The 20,439-nt window shown below is 39.6% G+C and overlaps 1 protein-coding gene across 4 annotated transcripts; it reads left to right on the top strand.

Annotated features, from left to right (window-relative positions):
* Positions 1-1,086: 1,086 nt before the first annotated feature.
* On the top strand, positions 1,087-19,960 carry BAG1 (BAG cochaperone 1). Of its 4 annotated transcripts, XR_007888519.1 has the most exons (9): positions 1,087-1,151; positions 4,350-4,478; positions 4,624-4,706; positions 5,615-5,728; positions 6,220-6,327; positions 6,487-6,624; positions 10,862-10,928; positions 14,222-14,284; positions 16,588-16,609. XR_007888519.1 is itself a non-coding variant. In XM_051609664.1 (7 exons), exons 1-7 carry the CDS (start codon positions 1,109-1,111, stop codon positions 16,675-16,677), a joined length of 630 nt encoding a protein of 209 aa, XP_051465624.1. In that variant the 5' UTR covers positions 1,087-1,108; the 3' UTR covers positions 16,678-19,960. The 4 variants fall into 4 exon arrangements, 2 of the variants coding, with proteins under 2 accessions (XP_051465624.1, XP_051465625.1); XR_007888520.1 differs by lacking the exon at positions 6,487-6,624 and having other exon boundaries at positions 10,850-10,928; XM_051609664.1 differs by lacking the exons at positions 6,487-6,624; positions 10,862-10,928 and having other exon boundaries at positions 16,588-19,960.
* The last annotated feature ends 479 nt before the right edge of the window (positions 19,961-20,439 follow it).

The following is a 20,439-nucleotide window of genomic DNA, read 5'->3' as shown; positions in this document are numbered from 1 at the left end:
GCATCCTACAAAAAAAACAACCTGTCAAAATCTGCTGGTTTTAATTGAGTGGCTGCAGGTCTGAGGTTCCTCTACCAATGAGCAGTAGAAGGTCGCTAGGAAGGAGGAGCCCTGGTAAGGCCAGGGTGCCTTGTGGAGGCTGGGCCCCCAGAGCCCCCTCCCTCAGTTACTGTTTTAAGATAGCTCCCAAAATGCAGGCAAAGAGACTGCGTTTAGGAAGGTGACGTTATTTATTGCAGGTTTGTGCAAAACGGGGTGCTTGGAGCCTTCCCACAAATGCAGCACATCAAATGAGATTTTTCATGACATATTTATACACGAAAATATGAAGTTATGAGGTTCCCAAGTCCGTCCTCCTTACAGGTCAGCAATTTATGTGTAGTTCCATCACTTTTTCTGCTATCACGCATGCTCAGGGGAAGGGTCTTCCCCTGGACAGGGCCCATTTTTGACCTGGGGGTGTGATTTTTAGTACTACAATGATGACATAATGAGCTAAGTTCACCTAAAGGACACAATATCCCAACTTCTACAGCTTTGGCTGCCCAAGACTGCTTTAGCCATCAATCTTCTTGGTTTTGGTTCTTTTTTATCACCTCCTGCATTCCTCAGGTCCAATTATCCTCATATACCTGTCACAGTTTGACTTAATTGGCGCCCAACGTGGGGCTCGATTTTTTAAGCCCCGTCTTCTCGGCCAAGTCGGTGATTCACACGAGACACTCTTTAATGGCTCAATTGCCTTCTTCAGGGCCTGGTTATTGCTGGATGCCCTTGCCCAGTGCTGGCTGTTGGTCTGTGCTTCTCTGGCTGCAATTTTAACTCGTGTATATATATATGTAGAGAGAGGGGGTACACCTTACGCAAAGTAACCACACCATTCTACGTCTGAGCTCTTCCCCAGCACCTCCTGCCCTGCCCAAGCTCCCGTGTCCCGCCACCCCGCCCCGAGGCCGCCGCACAGCCAGGGAAGCTGCGGCGCCTGCGGGGCCCGCTCCCCGCCCGCCCCTGGCGCCGCGCCCCCCGCCCGGCCAGCGGGGCGGAAGTGACGCGCTACCCGCGCGCCGCGGGAGGCGCCCGCAGGGCGGTTTCCGGCCGGCGGGGTGAGATGGCGGCGCCCGGAGCTCCGGTCACCGTCACCGTCACCTACAGTAAGAGCCGCCCGAGGGCGGGGGGCTCCACTCTAGCTGCTGCCGCGCCGAGCGCGGCGCCGCCCGGACCCCGCGCCTCAGCCCCCGCCGGGGCCCAGCTTCCCTCCGGGGGCTTCTCTCGGCCGCGGGGCCGCCCTCCCCCGCCGCTCCCCGCGGGCCTGGCCTCGGCCGGTAACGGCCGCCTGGGGTGCGGGGCGGGCCTGTGGTGCCCTCGGCGCCAGGGGTGAGCGGGGAAGGCGCGGGCAGGCGGCCCCGAGCCGCGGGGGTGCGTGTGCGTGCGTGGCTGCCTTCGGCGGCCGCGGCTGCAGCGCCGCGAAGCCTCCGGGAGGCGGGAACGCTGCTGGCGCCTGCACGGGGCTGTGGCTGTCAGCCGGGTGGCGGCAGCGCTCCGGCAGCGCTGGGCCGGCGGCAGGGCCGGCCTCCGGCGGCAGGGCTCGGCCTCTGCCTCTGCCTGCCCTCGGTGCCGGCTGCTGGCCTCAGGTTTCTCTCCCCTGCCGGCTGCGTCTCCCCACTGTCTGTCTCCCTTAAACTGACCGAACAGGAGGGGGGGTGGGGAAAGAGTCTTTTCCGTATCAACAAGATGATCAAAGTCGCCTGGCAGGGGTAGATCTGCTGTAAGGATGGTGGGAGGAACAGATGACAAGGCTGCCCTTGCCGGAGAGCACAGAGCGGCGGTCACTGTTTCGGTAGTAATCGTCACTGAGATGAAATGTATCACTGAAGTCAGCACTGTATGTTAAAGGCAGGTGCTGCCGAGCAGGCTCTCATCTTGTTTGTTGAATCAGCTTGAGCGTTTGTAAGACTGCAACAGAAAGCAGTGGTTTCATCAGTGGGGTGCTAACCTGATGAAGTGGGTTGCTCAAAGGCCAGCTGGCACAATTGGGTTTCTTTAACTCAGGAATTAAAAAAGGAGGGAGAAAAAGGTGGAAGGAAAGATGTGGTGAGGTCTGTGAATATAAAAATATTGCAATGAATATATAGCCTGGTCTCCACAGTTTTTAAAAATAAAATGGGAAGTACCATGGTTAAATTTTAATGAAGTGGATCTTGGTGAGGGAGTAGGAAAAATTACCAGGATAAGTTATTAAATCAGCAAGGAATTAATCAGCCGATTTTTGTTAACTAAATTTATTAATTTTATATGGATTTTTTTTTTAATTATTGAAAAATGAATTCTTATGTTCCTTTTGCACTATATGGGTGATGTCCGTTCCACCTTTAGAGCTTATTGTTCATTTCTGCTTCCTCGTTTGTGTTTTCAAACCATTAATGTGGTATTTGATACATTATTTTGAGAAGGTGTTTCCATTGTCACCTGGCAGTTTGGTGAGGAACTTTGTGGAGTAATCTGAATCTTCATGATTCAAGTGCTCATTGATACCTCCTGAGATCTCCATTTGATCTAAGGGGTTTTTGTTTGCAAAGTTTACAATAACGATATTCACGTAGTCAGAATCCAAACATCTTGCTGTTTGTCAACAGTCATTTTATGTGAGAATGTTTTTGCTTTTCTGGCTGTTTTCTTATCTGGTAATTGCTTTGTCATTAATAAATAGCAAATAGAAGGCATCCTTCACTTTGGACTTCAGCTGTCTGATTTGTACCTGTTGCTGTCAGGTGCTGGTTTACTGATTAGCACAAACATTTTTATTGAAGTTTTACCTGGATGAGTGAAAGTCGGGAAAGATGGAAATAAGGTTGAAGAAATAGAATGGTAGTAGATGTCACATGTATCATTTGACAATCTGCAAGACATTGGATTGAACTCTTTTTTAAACATATTTTGCACTAGTGAGTACTGTAAATTAGTATTGTCATCTACTGAAGCGAACTGATAAGCTATGATACCAATTTTAAACCATGAGGTATTTTTCACAGTGATTTCACTCTGCTGTGAATTTTTGCTACAGTCCCCAAAGTGGTGCTCTTAATTTGTAATTTAAACCATTCCTGTTCCTAGGCAAACTTCAACTGTTCTCTTCCATTTTGCTGTTTCTTTGATTGTTTATTCTCTCAACTGCTGACAGACACAGCCTTTACACAAAGCAGTTGGTATCTATCAAAACAGCCTTTTGAAATATATTGAAGTTAGGTCCTAAATGAGTGTGTTGGGTTTTTTTTCAAAACAAATTAGGAAGAAAGTCTATTTATGGAAAAAGCTTGGGGAAGAGTTTGTGTAATGTGATTTTGAGCTTAAAAGCATTTTGGAATGAAGAAACATTGTTGAAGCTTGCAGGTTTTTCAGGCCAGTGTCAGGTGTCATGTGACTCTGGGAGGCTGGAACATTTTAAAACCTGTGTTTCTAGCACTCTTCTTTGTAAAACATACATGCTCTTCAGATTAATGAGTGGCATGTGAATAATTTTCTTTCTGATATCTGTTAAAGATTTCTCTCTTCCTGCAAAATAAAAAATGTCTGTCTTGATTTTCTTTGCAGTCAGTGGTGGCTGATTCCTGTGAGTGCAATCAGATTGACAGGCCTTAAGTGTGTGGGAGCAGGTGGTTACAGAAAGTATCTGTTGCAAAGCAGAGATTAACAGATACACTTATTTTTTTGTCTAAGAACATCCTGCTCTTTGCATGCAGGTAATATTAGGGAGTCTGAATAGGATGCTTCGTAAGTGGAAGGTGACATACAGGCTGAGACTTCTCAAAGTGGTCAAGGCTGATGGTGAGCAGTATTATGGGGAGAAATAACTGAGAATGTGAGAAGTCTTTCAGGTGACTGGTGGAGGCAGGGTAGGCACTGATTCTTTGCATCTCATGTATGAGGAGTGGGGAGCAAAGGAAGTGATAAATCATCTCAGATTCCCCAAGACTCGTGCCATTAAAAGTTCCTACAAATAGGATGTGGAATACATCAGAAAGGTGCGAGCGTTCATGCTTTAATTTCTCAGATGTCTGGACACCATCTGCACTTTTAAAAAGAGGTGGGCAATAATATATAGCAGGAGTGTTATGCTAGTAGAATGTCCTTGATCCAACTCTTCAGGTGATTGCAATGTAAAACAAAATTGTCAGCTGAGGTAAGTTATTCCAAGATAAAGGAAATGCAATAGAAAACTTTGATTGAAAATTATGATTGTACATCAGAATCAATTGTTTGAGAACTTTCTACATTAATGGAAATAGATACTAGAAACACACTCCCTGTAATATTTTCTAGGTGACAATAAGTATTACTGTGGTTTTTCTTAGGTAATGAAAAACATAGCATTCAGGTTGCTTCTCAACAAGAAGATGGTGAACCTACACTACAAGACATGGCTGTACTTATTGAACAAGTCACTGGAGTTCCAGTTCCTTTTCAGAAACTGATATACAAAGGTAACATACAAATCTGTCAATGTTTCTTACTGATAATGTTTCACCTTAGTCACTTTCAGGTGTCCATGTTTAGAATGTCTTCAAAGACATTCTTATGCCACTAACAATATTTTAGCTGCTTTTTCCTCTCTCATTTTCCATTTAGGGAAGTCTCTGAAAGAACTGGAACAACCATTGTCAGCACTTGGTGTTAAAAACGGTTGCAAAGTCATGTTGATTGGGAAAAGGGTAGGTGTTGCCTTTGGACCTTTTTTTTTTTTTCCCCCTTAAATTATTGACATTTCTGTTAGTGGTTCAGCTGCTGAACACAGAAGCAGGTTGCAGCATAAACCTAATCTCGTGTACCTACCCACAAAGCTGAGTTCATTCTCATGTTATACTGCAAATAACTGCAGTTTCTATGTTTCTGAAATTCCATTATTGACAAACTTCTGCCTAATCTGTTGATTGTCAGTGCTTAGTGCGCTGATGACCTTATCTGCCCATCTTATTTTTCTGGTTAAAAAATAAAATAAAAAGCCATAGCTACTGAATCTGCTGGGTTATTTCTAGTGAAATGACTTGTGGCTGGCTTTGCCAAATAGAGAATAAGGTAATATGTCATGTTACCTCTACTTTAAAGATCCTAAGCTAACAAAAAAATATTGTTTGCGCTTTTTTTTTCTCCTTTCAAACTCATAGAATCATAGAATGGTTGGGGTTGGAAAGGACCGTAAAGATCATCTAGTTCCAACCCCCCTGCATGGGCAGGGTCATCTCCCACTAGACCAAGTTGCTCAAAGTCCCACCCAACCTGGCTTTGAACACTTCCAGGGAGGGGGCAGCCACAGCTTCTCTGGGTAACCTGTTCCAGTGTCTCACCACCCTCACAGTAAATAATTTATTCCTAATATCTAACCTGAATCTGCCCTCTTCCAGCTTAAAACCATACGTCACCACTTCGACTGCACTTGCAATTAAGCTGTGGAAGATGCTTATTTGATAGGTTTTAAAATATGGAAAGAACAACCACAGTGCAGTATGTATTTTAAGTTCACAAAAGCCTTTATGTCTGTATCGACACTGTTGCTGTGTTTTAGCTACATAGTGACTCTGTTGGTTCCATAACTGTTAATGTTGTGCTTTTGAATACACAGAACAGTCCAGAAGAAGAGGCTGAATTAAAGAAGTTAAAAGATTTGGAGAAATCGGTGGAGCAAGTAGCTAATAAGTTAGAGGAAGTTAATAAAGAGTTCACAGGTATCCAAAAGGTATGCTAGTTTTATATAATTTAGATCTTTGAAAACTGTTTTATAGCTATTTTTTTTAAAATACTGTTTAAAGGTTTTGTGTTGCCAGTAATAGGCTGACCTCTTAACTGACCAAGGGGCCTGTAAAATTCTCACTGAGTTTCAAATGCTATTTAAGACTGCAAAATGGAGGCATGGCACTGTTTAGAAAAACATATGTTGTGTATGGAATAAATTACATTCTTTATATCTAGAAAAACACAGACTTCTCTTGAAGTCCAAAGGAGAATGTCTGTCACTTGTTTAATATATTAAGTAAACCTAGCAGATCTTACATTTAGCATTTCAAGGACTAACAGAATACAGATTGAGATTACAGTACCTGTTGTACTTTTGAAATACAGTAGTAGTAAAAGATGCTTTCTGCTCTGGTGGATTGACAGAATTTCTAAGCTGAGTATTCTGTATGGTACAGAATAATCTTGTCTTTCTTCCCTGTTTTTCCTCCTCAGGGGTTTTTAGCAAAGGATCTCCAAGCAGAAGCACTAAAACAGCTGGACAAGAGGATAAAAGGAACTGCAGAGCAGTTCATGAAAATCCTGGAGCAAATTGATGCCATGGTAAGTAAATAACCACAGAAGAGGATAAAAATCCCAGCAGAATCTTATTGTTAAGAATATATCTTTCGTGTAATTTCTTTGATATTTTAGAATACTAAAAATTTATTGTGTCTTCAAAAGTTACTTAATTGGTTTGCTCATTTTTTTTTTAATATCCAGCTCTTGCCCCTGTATGTCTCCCAAAGACTACGTGGCAGCATCTATTTCTAAATGGTGACATTAATGCCTGTGTATGCATCCCCATTCTACAGAAGAGCTTCATTTGGGGCAGCAGCCTGTTAAGACTACATGAAATGGGTATCCTTTACTGAAATTTTACCCTTTTAGTTTGTCTCGGCAAACTTAAATGTCAAACTTCATAGTATCAGTAAAGGTCTGGAAAAAACATACCAGATAAACTTCGTGTTCTATATTGCATACGAACAAGGAGGTCTTGAAGACTGAAGAATTTTGTGGTCAGTTGTATATGGACTGACAGTATTTTTATTTGAGATGCCTGTATATAGAGGACTGAATTATTTCTTTGGAATGTATTGGGGTATATCCAAATGCTTCACAGTCATTAATGGATCATAACCTCACAGCGTATTTCCAGAGTAGATGTATCTACCTGTGTCATGTAGTAGTAGCTGAGAGCTAGGTGAAAATAAGGGACTCGTGCAGACATAAATAGAAGATTCTGGCAACTAGAGCATTTCCTTATTATGTTTCTCTCCGTGCTGATCATTCTCTGTAAAGTTCCGTATGTAGTTATGTTACATATCACAATTGTAATATTCTGCTCTGAAGGAAAAAGGCTGCTTTTCTGTGGTAGTGATATCTTTGTACAGTGACCCTTTATGGGGTTGTTTCAGAAAGATTCCATGCAAATGCCTATAATGGGTGAACCAAATGTAGTTTAATTGATGGACACTTTGAAAAAGTTCAGCAGCAGACTAAATAATAGAATAATAGTTTCAATTTGCCATCATCAAATGCTATACAATGTGGATGTGTTCTTAGGAATGGTGGTGAGCTTATTAACTTATTTCCTCCTTTCATGATGTGCCCTTCAATGGTAAACAAGCTTTTGGTGTTTGTTATAGCTAACAGTTCTTAAATACTTCTTAAAAATTATAATATGCTAATTATTTTAAAGTCTTAAAAGTCCTTGTTCCTTTTCTGCCTCATAGAGGAAAATAATTTGCTGACAGCTCTTGAATGCTTTCAGAAAGACACTCATGTAACTTTGTTCCATGTTTGAAGTAGCAGATTTACTATGTGTTATGAAAATAGCAATAAGATGACAACTGTTTCAACTGGATGAGATTAAAGCTTATTTCTGATCCCTTCAATTTCTGATACTAAGTACTGTTTAGAAAAACATCAGTATTTGTATGCTGGTGTATAGTTCTGGAACCCAGAAAGCAGCCTTGCAAAACCATTTTCACTGCTTCCTAATTAATTTGAACTGAGTTCCCAAGCTTACTTTTGATTCTGGTACTTTTTGCGTGGCTTAAACAGAAAACATTCTGTGATCTCTGTCCCTGTCCAAAATACTATAAATCGTAGTATATATAAAATATACCAGCAAGCTCACAATAAAAATGTTACAGTTTGGGTTTTTTTGCAGAATTGTTGTGAAAGTTCTTTAAAGTGTCTTGGCTGTCAGACATTGTTTGGATCAATCAAAAACATCTAGCTTGAGACAAAATGGGATTTGCATGGTTCTAGATAGCTAAGGGTGAGGAAGCCTGCATATTGTTTTCTATCTGTTCTAGCTATGTGGTGCTCTTACTGTTAGCAGACAAGCTCATTAATTAGTGGAGCTGAGTTTGGGGCTAGTACTCCTTTTTACTAGACTCCATGTGTTCAACACCTATGAATTTAAAAGAAGTGATTGAGGAAGTGGAGAAGTGGGTTAGTAGTCATACAGTATTGGGGTGGGAGATAAAAAATAGTGTTGTCGCTGCTAGAGATGGGAAGGGAAAGTCTTGAAGGAATCTTTTGGGTAAAGTAGCTGAAACTTAAACATTTTAACATTAGATGTCTTTAAATAGCTGCTGCTTCCACAACAGGAAGAGTGGAGGGATCTTCCGAGCATCTGAAAAAATTTTTGACTGCTGTGACACAGCCAGATGTTCCCATAAGCCACAAATTGTTTAAGTTTTCTTCATTTGACCGTTGAAGATTTGTATGTGTGCATCACCAGAAATTCTGTTTATTTTGGCAGTTAAAACATTTGATTCAGTAAAAGTCAAGGTACACTACTTATTAGAGATCTTTCTGAGTAAAACTCAGAAGTGCCTTGACTGAATCAGCTGGCAGAGTTTTTTAATTGACTGGAAGGCCTTTTGAAGGAAAATTTAAAAAAATGACATTATGACATCAGCAGGAAAAATTAAATCTAGTCATGACACTGTCCACTTCTTACAAGCTTGCTCTAATTTACGTGAAGGCTGTCAACAGTATTGCAGGCTGAGAGATTACTTTCTGCTCATGATGATTTCATATGAAATGACAGAGAAAAACAGTATTGCAGAGAACAGATTGTTCTAACAACTGAAAAAACATGCTTTCTCTTCTGAAATACTAGTCACTGATTTTGTTTGCAGAAATTAATGATAAAATCATCTTGTGAAATTGCATGTTTAAGTTTTGAGGACACTGATAGTGTTACTGACTTGTAATTATGATCTGATGGCACATCCTCCTTTCTTAAGGATTTTTTTTTGGGTTGCAGCTCCTCTGTAAAACTACTTAAATTAATGTACTGTTCTGATAAAGTTTTTTTCACTGTCTTCTTGTTCCTGCTATGCTTGTCATCTGATAAATCAATACCAAATCAAAATTTCAAGGATTAAAAGAAAGAAGTATTCTGAAAAAAGCATCATTGTACCTGTTACAAACATTTCCTAGGCTTCTGAGAAATTTTGTCACTTGAAAGATGAGAATGTATTACTACACCTTTGAATATATCTGGATAAACACATATTTTGTAAACATTTATTATTATAATTCTTAAATCTCCTAGCATGAATCAGAAGTATAAAATCAAAGCATTGGGGGAAATTTTTCAAAGGCACAAGGAGCATGAAAATACTAAAATCTCTCAGTGAGGGTAGAGTGTTCATTTACCACTTCTGCATTCAGAAAATCTGTTGACAAATGCTGTCATTTAATGGCTGCTTTTAAAGAAGCTGAGCAGCTGTTTAGGTGAAAATGATTGTCAACGTAATGTGCTTACCCAATTTACCAATTTATTTAACAGTAAGTTAAAAAAGTGAAGGGCTAGTGGTCAGTAAAAACTAGACACCAGAACACCACACATTAGTTTGGATTTTTAAAAGAAAGTAGTGAAAAAGCTTCTTGTTAGATTAATGGGGTGTCAGCAGAAAATCCTTGTTTGCAACTGATTAACATTGGTGCCATGTTGTAGCAGAGTGATTTTAATTTTTTTTTAAGCAATTTTATAGCACACAAAATTGTTTCTAGCTATTATTGCTAGTGACTGCGAGTGTAGGAGATTGCCTGTTTTAAGAATGGTGTCCCTTTGGTTCTGATAATGTAGTAATGTAGTAATAAATAATAAATTTGACTAGCATTTGTTTTGTTTATTAACTGACTAGACTGCTATAAAGTGGATTCAGGCATCACATGCTACCTACTGGGGTCAGTGGTTTGGTAAATAAAAAATAACCAAAGAAGAGAACAAAGATATGGTGCTTAAAAATCATTACTGAAAGCACTTCCAAAACAAACAAAACTTGAGCAGAACTGAAGGTGACATTCTGTGTTAGCAGAAAGTGGATTTATTAGCCTGTTGGCTGCAAGAGGGGAAAGAAATGACAGGAGAGTCCGTATTTCATAAGAAGCAGTGCTCAGGAGAGAGGGATGCTGCATTCAGAGTTACAAGAACACTTGGGAATAGAGAGAATCTAGAGGCAGGAAAATGCACATGCATTAATTTATTACTGTGTGAATGGTGATTGGTTTTAGGGGTCTCTTGTGTAAAGCATGAGTGTTATGCAAACAAGATGTCTTTGAGGATGTAAGTGTTTCTCTGTAGTGAATCTTGTCAGTGTATCTGCAGGGTGAGAACTCTGTCTGAGAGAGATGTGGTTAAGTGATTCTGAATTTGGGGGTGTGGGAGGTAGCCACTGGTAACAGGAGGTTGGGCTTTGCTTTTGGATGGATAGGGGAGAGTAAAGAACTTTTGCCCAGGACTTGTACAGAAGTTGCTAGGGTGAAGCCAGCACTGCAATCACTTTTGGAAATTTTAAGACCACACAGACCAAGAACTGTGAGACTTGAGCAGGGTCTTGTCACACAGAAAGTGCAATAGAAAGGGGAGACCTACTCTAAGAATATGCTGTGCAGTAGAAAGCCATATACTAATCTAATCTGCTGCTCTGCAAGAAATGCTAGCATCAAAATGTAGATTGGGCAAGAGTTTTTGCATAAGCACTGCCTAGGCTTAAGCTACTCCTTCTTTAATTAAATTTTATTTTAATTAAATATTGAAATGTTATTGTGACTTAAGGTTTATTGCCAGCTTCACCTGTTAAACCCTGAATAGTTGGACAACGTATTCCTGGAGAAGGAGACGTAAGCTGACTAAGGTAAAACAGAGAGACTGTGAGATTTAATTTGATGTTAAGATTTGTAAACTTTACTAATTTGATTGCAAAACACCTTTTAAGCAGCTTGCTAAGTTAGTGCATTTAGGCCTTCCATTTCCATGTCTCTGCCAAGGGGCTGACAAGGTGCGATTTAAAAAAAACCCAAAATAATAAAAAAAACAAAACAGCTATGAAGGTGTGCAAGCAAACATAGGAGTTGGAACACACAGATAAAATTAAAAAGAATAGTTTTTAAAAATGTTGTCAAAACCAGAAGTAGTCTGCAAGTCTTTACACTCAGGTTTCCAAATTTCCTCCAGTTACCAATATCCGTTTTAGACCTTGTGTGGTAGGTGCAACTGTACTTCCCTGTCTGCTCTTGAAAGTTAACTTAGGCCTATTCTGATGATAGAAAATTATATGCTAATTTGCAATTTCATATGGTTAGGAATACTTGCATAGACCAGAATCTCTTTCAGAAAGTACAGCCTGAAATAAGTATTCAGCAAAGGCAGATGGGCAGTGTAACAGATAGGGTACAATTTAATTTTTAATTTGATTAATAAGAAATTTGAAGTCATGGAAAAGGTCAGTGCATGACATAATTTGTGTGACGATTAGATAACAACTTCCTTTTCTGTTAAAAATCAGCCATTAATAATTACGCCTAACCTATCTTTGCTATTTCAGAGTATTACGTACGTGGAGTCAAAATAGTACGCAGCAAATACTCCCTTTGTGTTAAAAGTTTCCTGCCATATTTTAATAATTTAAAAAAGTGAATTGTGTTCTTGAAAACCACAGGAAAATTAGGAATATTTTCTTGTGTGGTTGCATGGTCATGTGTCTAAGATCACGTAGAATACTTCATGTAACTTTATAATATTTCTATAAACTTTTGTTCCCTGTGACAACTGTAAATACTCCAAAGGCCACCTTTTTTTATCTGTCAACTAGAACTGCTGTTTAAGGGGATTCACCCACAGCTTTAAACTAACTTCTCAATTGTTTTGTAATGTCTTTGGAGCATTCAGTTTCTGAAAGAGGAGCATGTAACAAAATCTTTTCAGTGTCCTGCTTATTGGGAGGAGGCATGCAGACTTGGCATGCTACAGTGAGCAAGAGCTTATTGCAGTACACAGGAGTAGAAAAGGGACTTTGTAAAGAGCAAAGTAGCTTCTGAACAAATGAAAAAAGCTGCTTTGGAAAATGGACATATAACACTTGTAAAAAGGAGTTTTCATTTTAGGAAGACAGTTTTTGAGAATGTAGTAACAGCTTCTGAACCTATCCTGTGCTGTAAACCCAAGCATGTAAGGTGACGTAACATAAATCAAGAAAGTGACTGCTGTAGAACAGGCTCCTCTAGGAGGATTTACATCGTGCATGACAGATTCCTTTCCTGGAGTTAACCCGGTAACTTAATTTTAAAATTATTTCTCCTCTTTCTCACAAAATAAGAGGAGTCTATCTAAAGGATAGATACATGATGAAATGCATCTTAGGACAAGCTGAAGAGTGTTTTTGGTATTGAGAGGATTAACCAAACAAAGAAAAAAACAGCTTAAGTTTCATATTTTAGGTATTTCTTTCCCTTTTTGTAAGATAACACTGCACCAGTTTGCATTTGGAAGGGTATCTTTCTTAATCTGCATACTCTCCGATGCTCAGACTGATGGCAATTTTTCCACCTGGAAGAAATGTATCCGAATTCTGGTTCTGTTTCAGGAGATGCAGGCTGACATAAAAGCTCTCTGCAAGGAAGATACCTTTTCTGATGTTGAAGGGAAGCATTAAAAGTTTATATGAGTTTTATACAGCTTAACAATGCTGCTGTTTGGGAAAACTGGTACTGGAGCAACAGAAATTGAAGCTAGAACTACAGGAACGGAAGATTCTCTTTCCAATCTTCCAAAGCCAAACTAACAAAATAAAAAAATTCTGACCCCAGAGAAGACATTAGTGTAGTAGTAGTTACTCCCATTTCCAATTTTCTTACTTTTCTAGGAGACAAGAAGCAGCATTGTGCATTCCTTCTTCTAGTTGAGCGTAGAAAGAGTGAGAGGTATTTAAACCATAAGCTAATATAGAAGTAAAATGTAAGAATGTGTCCCACCTTGCTCTGTTGCGTGCCCATTTTCTCCTCACCCACAGTGCTGGGAACACATGCTAAGCCTGCTGATTATTATTTCTTTCTCTGATAGCATTTACAGTGTGCTAATTACTGCATAAATATTGGAGCAGCGTGATCCTTGAGCTTCCTGGGATCTCAGTCATCTCTATAGTTTCACTTCTCATGATGGACTGTTTTTTTGTATGGAGCCTTGTGTATTTTCAACTCTTACATAAAGTTATGTGCAAGACTGATACTTAACTCCATGTATGTTTGGCTAGGCATTAAAAGAGGTTTGTTTTTTTCTGTTTGGTTTTTTTTGTTGTTGTTATCAAAGACTGTGTTTCTAAGCCTCTAAACCTCGCAATGGGGCTTGCATTTTAGCTGAAGCAAAATACAGGGTAGTACAGGGAAACCTCTATTCTTGATATGGAGTTAAGGTAGAAAATACAAGGTATACCAGTGAGAAACTCCCAAGATTTTTATGCATTTTCAATAGTGAGAGCACAATGATTCTGAGAATGTTCACATAAACTTTATGTGACAATAAAGGTCTGGTTTACCTGTTTCAAAAAAAGTCATAAACCTGAGCACTGTTCCCCACCAACATGCCAATTTTGCACTGCTCCAAAAGGACAAAGCTTATAACCTTTGCTAAAATCACATATATGAATATATTGAATGGCAGGAATATTACAAATTATGCAGTTTGAATTAAATTTAAAACTTTCCGCATGTAACTCTTCACATCTCTCCATTTCCATGAGTAGATTGCAGAGAAGATCCCATGTACAGCTTAAACAGGCTGGCAGTAGCTGCATTACTGATGATACATTCAATGATGGCAAGTGATTGTGTTCATAAGAAAGGAATTCATCTTACAGTCTCTGAAAAAAATATGAAGCTCAGCAGAACAGTTAACATATGCCACAGTAGACAAAAGCAGTGTGTGCAGTTATTGCTGTATGTTAGCTAAAGACACATGATAAATGTTGTAGTTCAGTTCTTTGTAATCCGCATGCTGTATCCTAGCCTTCCTGAATTCATGACTTTTTCTTTTAAATTCTTTTTTGTGTAATCATCATTACTGAGCAGGCATGGCATTATCAGGATGCCTGTTAAGAGGATTCTTTGATACCTTCATTAAGCTGCATCGACTTGTTTGTTTGTTTTACTCCAGAATCTGCCAGAGAATTTCAGTGATTGCAAACTGAAAAAGAAGGGATTAGTGAAAAGAGTTCAGGTGAGCATTTTAATTTTTTTCTTTTCCATTTATGCTGGGTACTTGTATACCAAGAGTCTGCTAAAATGACAGCTGTTTAGAGGCTGATTTTTTTCAGCATTTATTCTTATGTTGGTATTTTTAATTACCTCCCTTTAAGAGATATTTCATAGCTTTATAAAACATAATGCAAAAATACAGTTTTCATAGTTCATGCTGTTTTCAGGTAATATTTGTAATTTACAGTAGTGGTTGGCCTTCCATCTGCCTGTTTGATGTAAAGTAATTCTGATAACTAGTAAAGAAAATGGGATGATTCCTCCTTTCCCTGAGTGAGCCAAGTAATGAATGAGGTCTGGTCACAAAGATTCAGTCAACTGTAACTCCTGCTGTCCCTTGCTAGAGGTGGTGTTTGGGAAAATTAGCTTCTGTTGTAATGTTCCCACTTTCTGTGGAGTGTCTCTGAAGTAAAATTTGTTCAGAATGGCTGTGTGGGAGGTGGGTTTTTTAATGGCTTTGCCATTGTATGATGCTTACAAATTTCTAGGCATAGTTTCCGTAAGAAGGTTTTTTACTGAGTACTGGAATTTGTCCTTCCTCCCTCCTCCGACAAAAGCAAACTTCCATAAATGAATGGTAATGCTACTCATACTACTGCTATTATTTGGATCATGCTAACTTCAGTTACAGCTTAGACTCTTGAAAATTATTTGTGAAAGTACCTCGCATTCATATATGGAGTTGAAAGATTTTGTATTTTATTTTAGTCTTATTAATAGCCATCTATTTTAGAGGAAGCCTTACCAAGAAGTATTTGATAGTAGAAATGTTTTTTGTCATAGCTTTGGGACAAAGCTCTTTGTACAGAGGTGAGTTGAGATAATGCAAACTGAAATGAAGATGTTTGCTGGAGTAGCTATGTTATGTGGGGCGCTAAATATGCTCCTGATTACATGTTTCTAACTAAAGCAGCAAAACTTTGTAATAAAGGTATACCTGTAAACCTCATTGCGAGCTACTGCAGCTCCTCTTGGGTGAAGTTATTGCAGAAGTAAGTGGGGCTTTGTATAAGAACTGCTTTTAGAGCATAAAGCACGCTGTTGAGTAGAAGTCAGAATTATTGGTGTGCTTTTATAGGCATGTTCTGCAAGGGTAGGTTATGGACCTATTGAGGACCTCAGAAGAATCTGAAAGGGTTTCAGTCCCTAGCATTTAGCAACAATTTGTTTTTTCTGAGGATGAAAACTGTGACAAGTTATGCATATTACTTTTAAGTATTGACGAAAGCAAGGGGGAGCTATTAATTGCCTTCTGTTGCTGGCAATCATCTATCTTCCAGAATTGTGAGAGATACAAAACACTTTTGCCAGCAAGTGCAGTTGTTACTGTCTTGACTTTTTCATCCTTCAAGTCCTTACAGAATTGAGTTGATGCCAGCTCAGGGGATTGGTTGAAGACATGAACAGTGTGATGGCCCAAAAGCTTGCTGCTCTAGAGGGATGGAAGTTTCTTAATGTCATTTTAATGTAAATAACACTACATACCTGGTTTGACCATTAAAGTTTAGTGCAGATGTAGCAAGAGAGCAAGACATGGATAGAAGAGTCTGTTCAGAGACAACAGTGTAGTCACATACATTGGAATTGGCCTAGAAGAATTTACTGGCTTAACGTGCTGGCATGTGGTGCTGTGTACAGCACAAGTAAAGTCACCAGTGGCTGCTAGCTCTTAATTCCTGGGTGTGGCTTGCTATACTTGTAAGAACTTGTGGGCTGGTTCTAAGAAAGCTTAAGGTGCTGTGGACTGCCCTTTTTGGAAAGGAGCCTTTTGTCTTTTGAGGCACACCAGCTACTTATTGATAAAGATGAGAGCTAATGTTGCCCTGTACTCCTAAGAAACAGAAAAGGCCTTGGTTTTCTGAAACTTGTTTTAGATTTAACTGAGTAGGTTTGTCTCTCCTTCCCTTGGTTACAGAAGTATGTTTTAGAAAGGAGCTTAAACGTCATGTTCCAAACCGAAGCACTAACTTGTGTGAACCTTTATGATCCTTACTGTTTTTTATGAACTTAGGATCAACTCACCTACTTAAGTGGCAGGACTGGTGAGAATGGGCAACCATGTTGTTGCCTTATCAAGTAGCATGTTTCTGTTGAATTCTGGATAAGCAAAATAGTGAATAAGCTATTATCAAAACTGAATTGGAAATTGGTTGTTGAATTGGCTTTGTCAAATTCATAATTCAGACTGCAGTTTCTGTTCTTGAGAAGCATCTACCATTAGTATAATTGCATCCCCAATAACATTTGTTTCTTTATTATTCTCAGGTTTTTCTTGCCCAGTGTGATACCATTGAGGGAAATATTGGTCAAGAAATGGACAAGCTACAGTCAAAGAATTTGGCACTGGCAGAATGAGGCATTGCCCTACGTAATTAGGAAACATAATTGCTCTATGAGCAAGAAGAAAAGTTTGCTCTTTGTTTTGGAGCATGTATTCAGCTTTTTTTTTTTTTGGAAGCCCAGTCTGTTAGACTGGTACTAGTCAATCACTTCTTGCTGGTTGTCTGATTTGCCGCTTGGTTAGACCTATTATGTTGAAAAGAAAATCCCTCCTGAAGAATTGCAGAAATAATATTTGTGATTAATTATTGTGTATCTTATGGACGAATGTTTAGTTAACTAAGTCACAAAGTTTTCAGTGATGGGCAGTTTTGTCTGGTATGTCTTTGAATTTATTTGCAGCTCAAATCAAAGAAGGTCTATAATTGTACAAGTGCCATAAGTTGCAATTGTAGGACTTAAGCTTGAATGAAAAAGGCAAACTGAGACAACATCTGGGAAAGTCGAACATTCTAGTAGACAGTTCAGAGCAATAAAAAAAATACTCATTTGTATCTACTTCATGTTTGTATGCATTTATAAATATAAGAAAGCTTGACTATAAGGAAGTCGTACCTATTTTAGCCTTAAATTGTCACAATAAATGGAATGTACTGTAACATGTATGGTACTTAATTTGGAGTGGTGCTTTAAGTTGTTACTGAGCTCCTTGATGCAGATGTTTTTTACTTAGATTTCTGATGTAGTGTGGGTTTTATATCCTATTTTTATTATTTGTGTTCAGTCTTGAGTTACGACTGGGAATAAAGTGAGATTATTCATGCTGCTCATATACCAAGGGTTCAGTTCAAGTAAGATGCAACTAAGGAGCTATTGTGAAAGATTTTTTTATACTTTTTTTTCTGATATCACTAAATTAATGATGCTATATTTAATGGAAAAATACAGTGATTATTTCTAGTCTGTTAAGTTATCATTGAACTTTTGTAACTTGTTAAAAAGTGACACAACTTTATTTTAGCAATGCCATGCAACTGAGAATTATGACTGATTGTTGCAGTCAGATATGTGCCATGCCTGGCCTTCTCTGTTAGGTGAAGAATAAGCTTTTGCAGGAGATGCATCTCAGAAGATGCAACCAACTTCGCAGCTGTTGGTCAGAGCTGCCTGTAGCTGATGTACCTAGAAAGAGTGTTGCTTTTTCACTGATGCTTCTGGTCGGTAAGTCAGTCATATGCACAGTGGTTGGTGAAGTAGTGACTGGTAAGGAGCCTGTTTTTTGGGGGAAGGGGGGAAAAACCTCTTTTGTCTAAACTGGGTCAGACTGAGGGTGTTTAGAAGTCGCCCTTAGGTAGCGAGCCTTCATTCACATGTGACTGTTTTAAGATTAGCTGTCCTTTAAAGAAAAAATAGGAAATGTGTGTTAAAAAAAAGTTAACTTCTAATAAGTTATAAACTTCAAATAATACCTGAAGTAGTATTATTAATGTATTGTCTTTTATGTTTGTAATTGGAGGAGCATTTCTTCAGTGGAAAGGGCCACTGGACAATTTAAACGATAGCTCTGCATTAGAAAGGGTCGCTTTTATTCCACAAATGCCTTTTGACCATACCAAGATTAGAGTTGTCATATTTTTAATTGTTAACCCACTTCTTCAAGGTTGTATTTTTTGCACACCTAATGCTCATCTCAGCATCTGTGGAGGGTTTTAAGGTCTAAACTCCTAGGAAGCTTTTCTGTCATAAGTTCGGAAATGGTATGTTTGGTAGGATTTGGGTATTTTTTCCTAGGCTGACAGTCTGGTCATGCTGCATTTCCCCAGCTCTGTAAGGTTAGGAGGAAGAGTTGATTGTAGCCATTATTGTGAAGCCTTACATGGCTTGGTGCTGCTTGTGGACCAGATTCATGTGACTCTTAAGCCACCAGCAATACTGTTGATTAATTCAGGGGATGCAAAATTACCTGTTTTCCTGTGATCGAAAGGATCCTCACCCCCTCAAATATAAGTCTAGTGCATTGGACTCTCATGGGTGCATATGTAATGAGCCAAGTATCTTCCTGTGCCCGTGAAGAGAACCGGGATTTGTGGTCATGGCTAGAACTGCATACATATCTGCTGCTCCAAAGTATTCTCTTTTTGGTGAGAACACAAGGCTGTAGGCAGATACAGTCTTGTATCTTTCCATAAGAGGAAAAGGCTGTTCACTTAAGCCACTTCCCAGTACTCCTTCCTAGAGACTTGCTCTTTGAGATGTTCTTGTGTGAGTCCACCCTAAGCCTTTTTCAAAGCCAAGTGGATTAACTTTAAGATGTTCCATAGCAGATATTTTGATAATCTGGCGCTTGGAGGCAAAGAGCATAATGACTGACATATCTACCACTAGCACATCTGGATTCAGCAAAAGGTGGGTTTCCTGAGCGGAAGTTACCTTACAATGGTAGCTCCTGATACCAGTGCTTGGTTTCTAGAACAGAAGTATATGTGTATGAATACAAATTTTTGCAGTATACATTTTTTTGCTTCCAAGTATAAAAACGAGTTGACTTGTTTTGAAAAAGGGATTGTTGTATTTAGTTACGTAAGATCTTCCAGAGTGGATTGACTTTTATACCTAGTTTTGAAAGAAGAGTCCTAACAGTTTTTTCATAATAGCCTTAAACTTCAGTAAAAGCAAACCTGTGCTTTAGAAAAGTGCAGCAGACTACAGTTGTGTAAGGAATGAGAGATTTTAAATATTCTTCAGAATTTTTAAAGGCAATCAAGCTAAAGCTATATTCTGACTGATTCTGTAGGCCAGGTGTACTTTGATACCTGTTTTGCTATTGAATCAATTTCCCTCCCCAACTGGTCTTCCCTGATCACATCAAAAGAGAAGTTTCTCCCTTTTCCTGTAGTTACACTTGCCCATTGTCCTCCTCCAGTTGCTGCACCGCTCTGGTTGTGTTTACACACCTTGGATTTGCCATCTGGGCAAAATGTCTTACTGTAAAGTTTATCTTTTGTGAGAATGGAAATGGAATCACAAACTTGCCTGCCCCCTCATTCTGACCCGGCTGTCTGTAAGCTGTTGTGGGAGATGAACCAAGCCCAATGTTCAGGGAGCAGTGGGGTCTGGAGACGTGGGGTGCCTTGCTCTCTGGAAACAATGTGAAATACGCTGCTTGTAGTGGTGTCCCCTGTGAGCGAGTTCTCATGAAGGAAACGTCACTGTAAACCTGGAGGAATGCATTCTTGGCTTTTAACAGGCATTCATGATTTGGAGTACTTAACGCCGTGCAGCTTGGGGCTAGATTGCTTTTAGTTATTTTATTGTACTGTCATCAATGAAAACGTGAAAAATAAAATACGAGAAGCTCTCTGGTGTCCGTGGTCATCCCACAGTTGCTGAATGCTGCAGGAGTTGCTGGGCTGGAGGGGGGAGGCATTTGGGAGCAGCAGCTGGCCTGGAGCTGCCAGCCTCCCCAGAGGCTGCACCCACTCAGAGCCTGGAATGCTGGACTGGGGACCAGCAACAAGATGAAGCTTAAAGAAAGCTGGGATTTTTTTAAAAAGCTTTTTTCACAGTTGTGTCACACACGGAGGGTTTCTGGATCTGGGTGTACGGGAGGTTCTGGGTTTTGGGGGTGAGTTGTTTTTTGTGGGTTTTTTTTTTGTCTTTCGGGCATTTTGGGGGGCATTTATTCAGAGACAGGCTCACCAGCTGGATGATGGCGCCTCTTTAATTATAGTGGTGCTCTAAGGGCTTAACTCCTGACAAAGCTGATTAAGCCGGATAATGGTAACTTGGTTCCCTTGCGACGCTTTCTTCCCTTCCTTGGAAGCCCCGCCCCCCCGG

Source organism: Apus apus, chromosome 2 (assembly GCF_020740795.1).
Source record: "Apus apus isolate bApuApu2 chromosome 2, bApuApu2.pri.cur, whole genome shotgun sequence".
In the NCBI taxonomy this organism is placed as follows: domain Eukaryota; kingdom Metazoa; phylum Chordata; class Aves; order Apodiformes; family Apodidae; genus Apus; species Apus apus.
Note: the sequence above shows the minus strand (reverse complement) of the source record. Positions and strands in the feature narration are given on the sequence as shown.

What these genes read in the sequence shown, in the direction of transcription:
- BAG1 (XM_051609664.1), top strand. Translation starts at nt 1,109, where the DNA reads ATGGCGGCGCCCGGAGCTCCGGTCACCGTCACCGTCACCTACA. An exon ending in TCAGAAACTGATATACAAAG is followed by an intron (nt 4,479 to 4,623) that starts GTAACATACAAA and finishes TTTTCCATTTAG; the next exon opens with GGAAGTCTCTGAAAGAACTG. An exon ending in AGTTCACAGGTATCCAAAAG is followed by an intron (nt 5,729 to 6,219) that starts GTATGCTAGTTT and finishes TTTCCTCCTCAG; the next exon opens with GGGTTTTTAGCAAAGGATCT.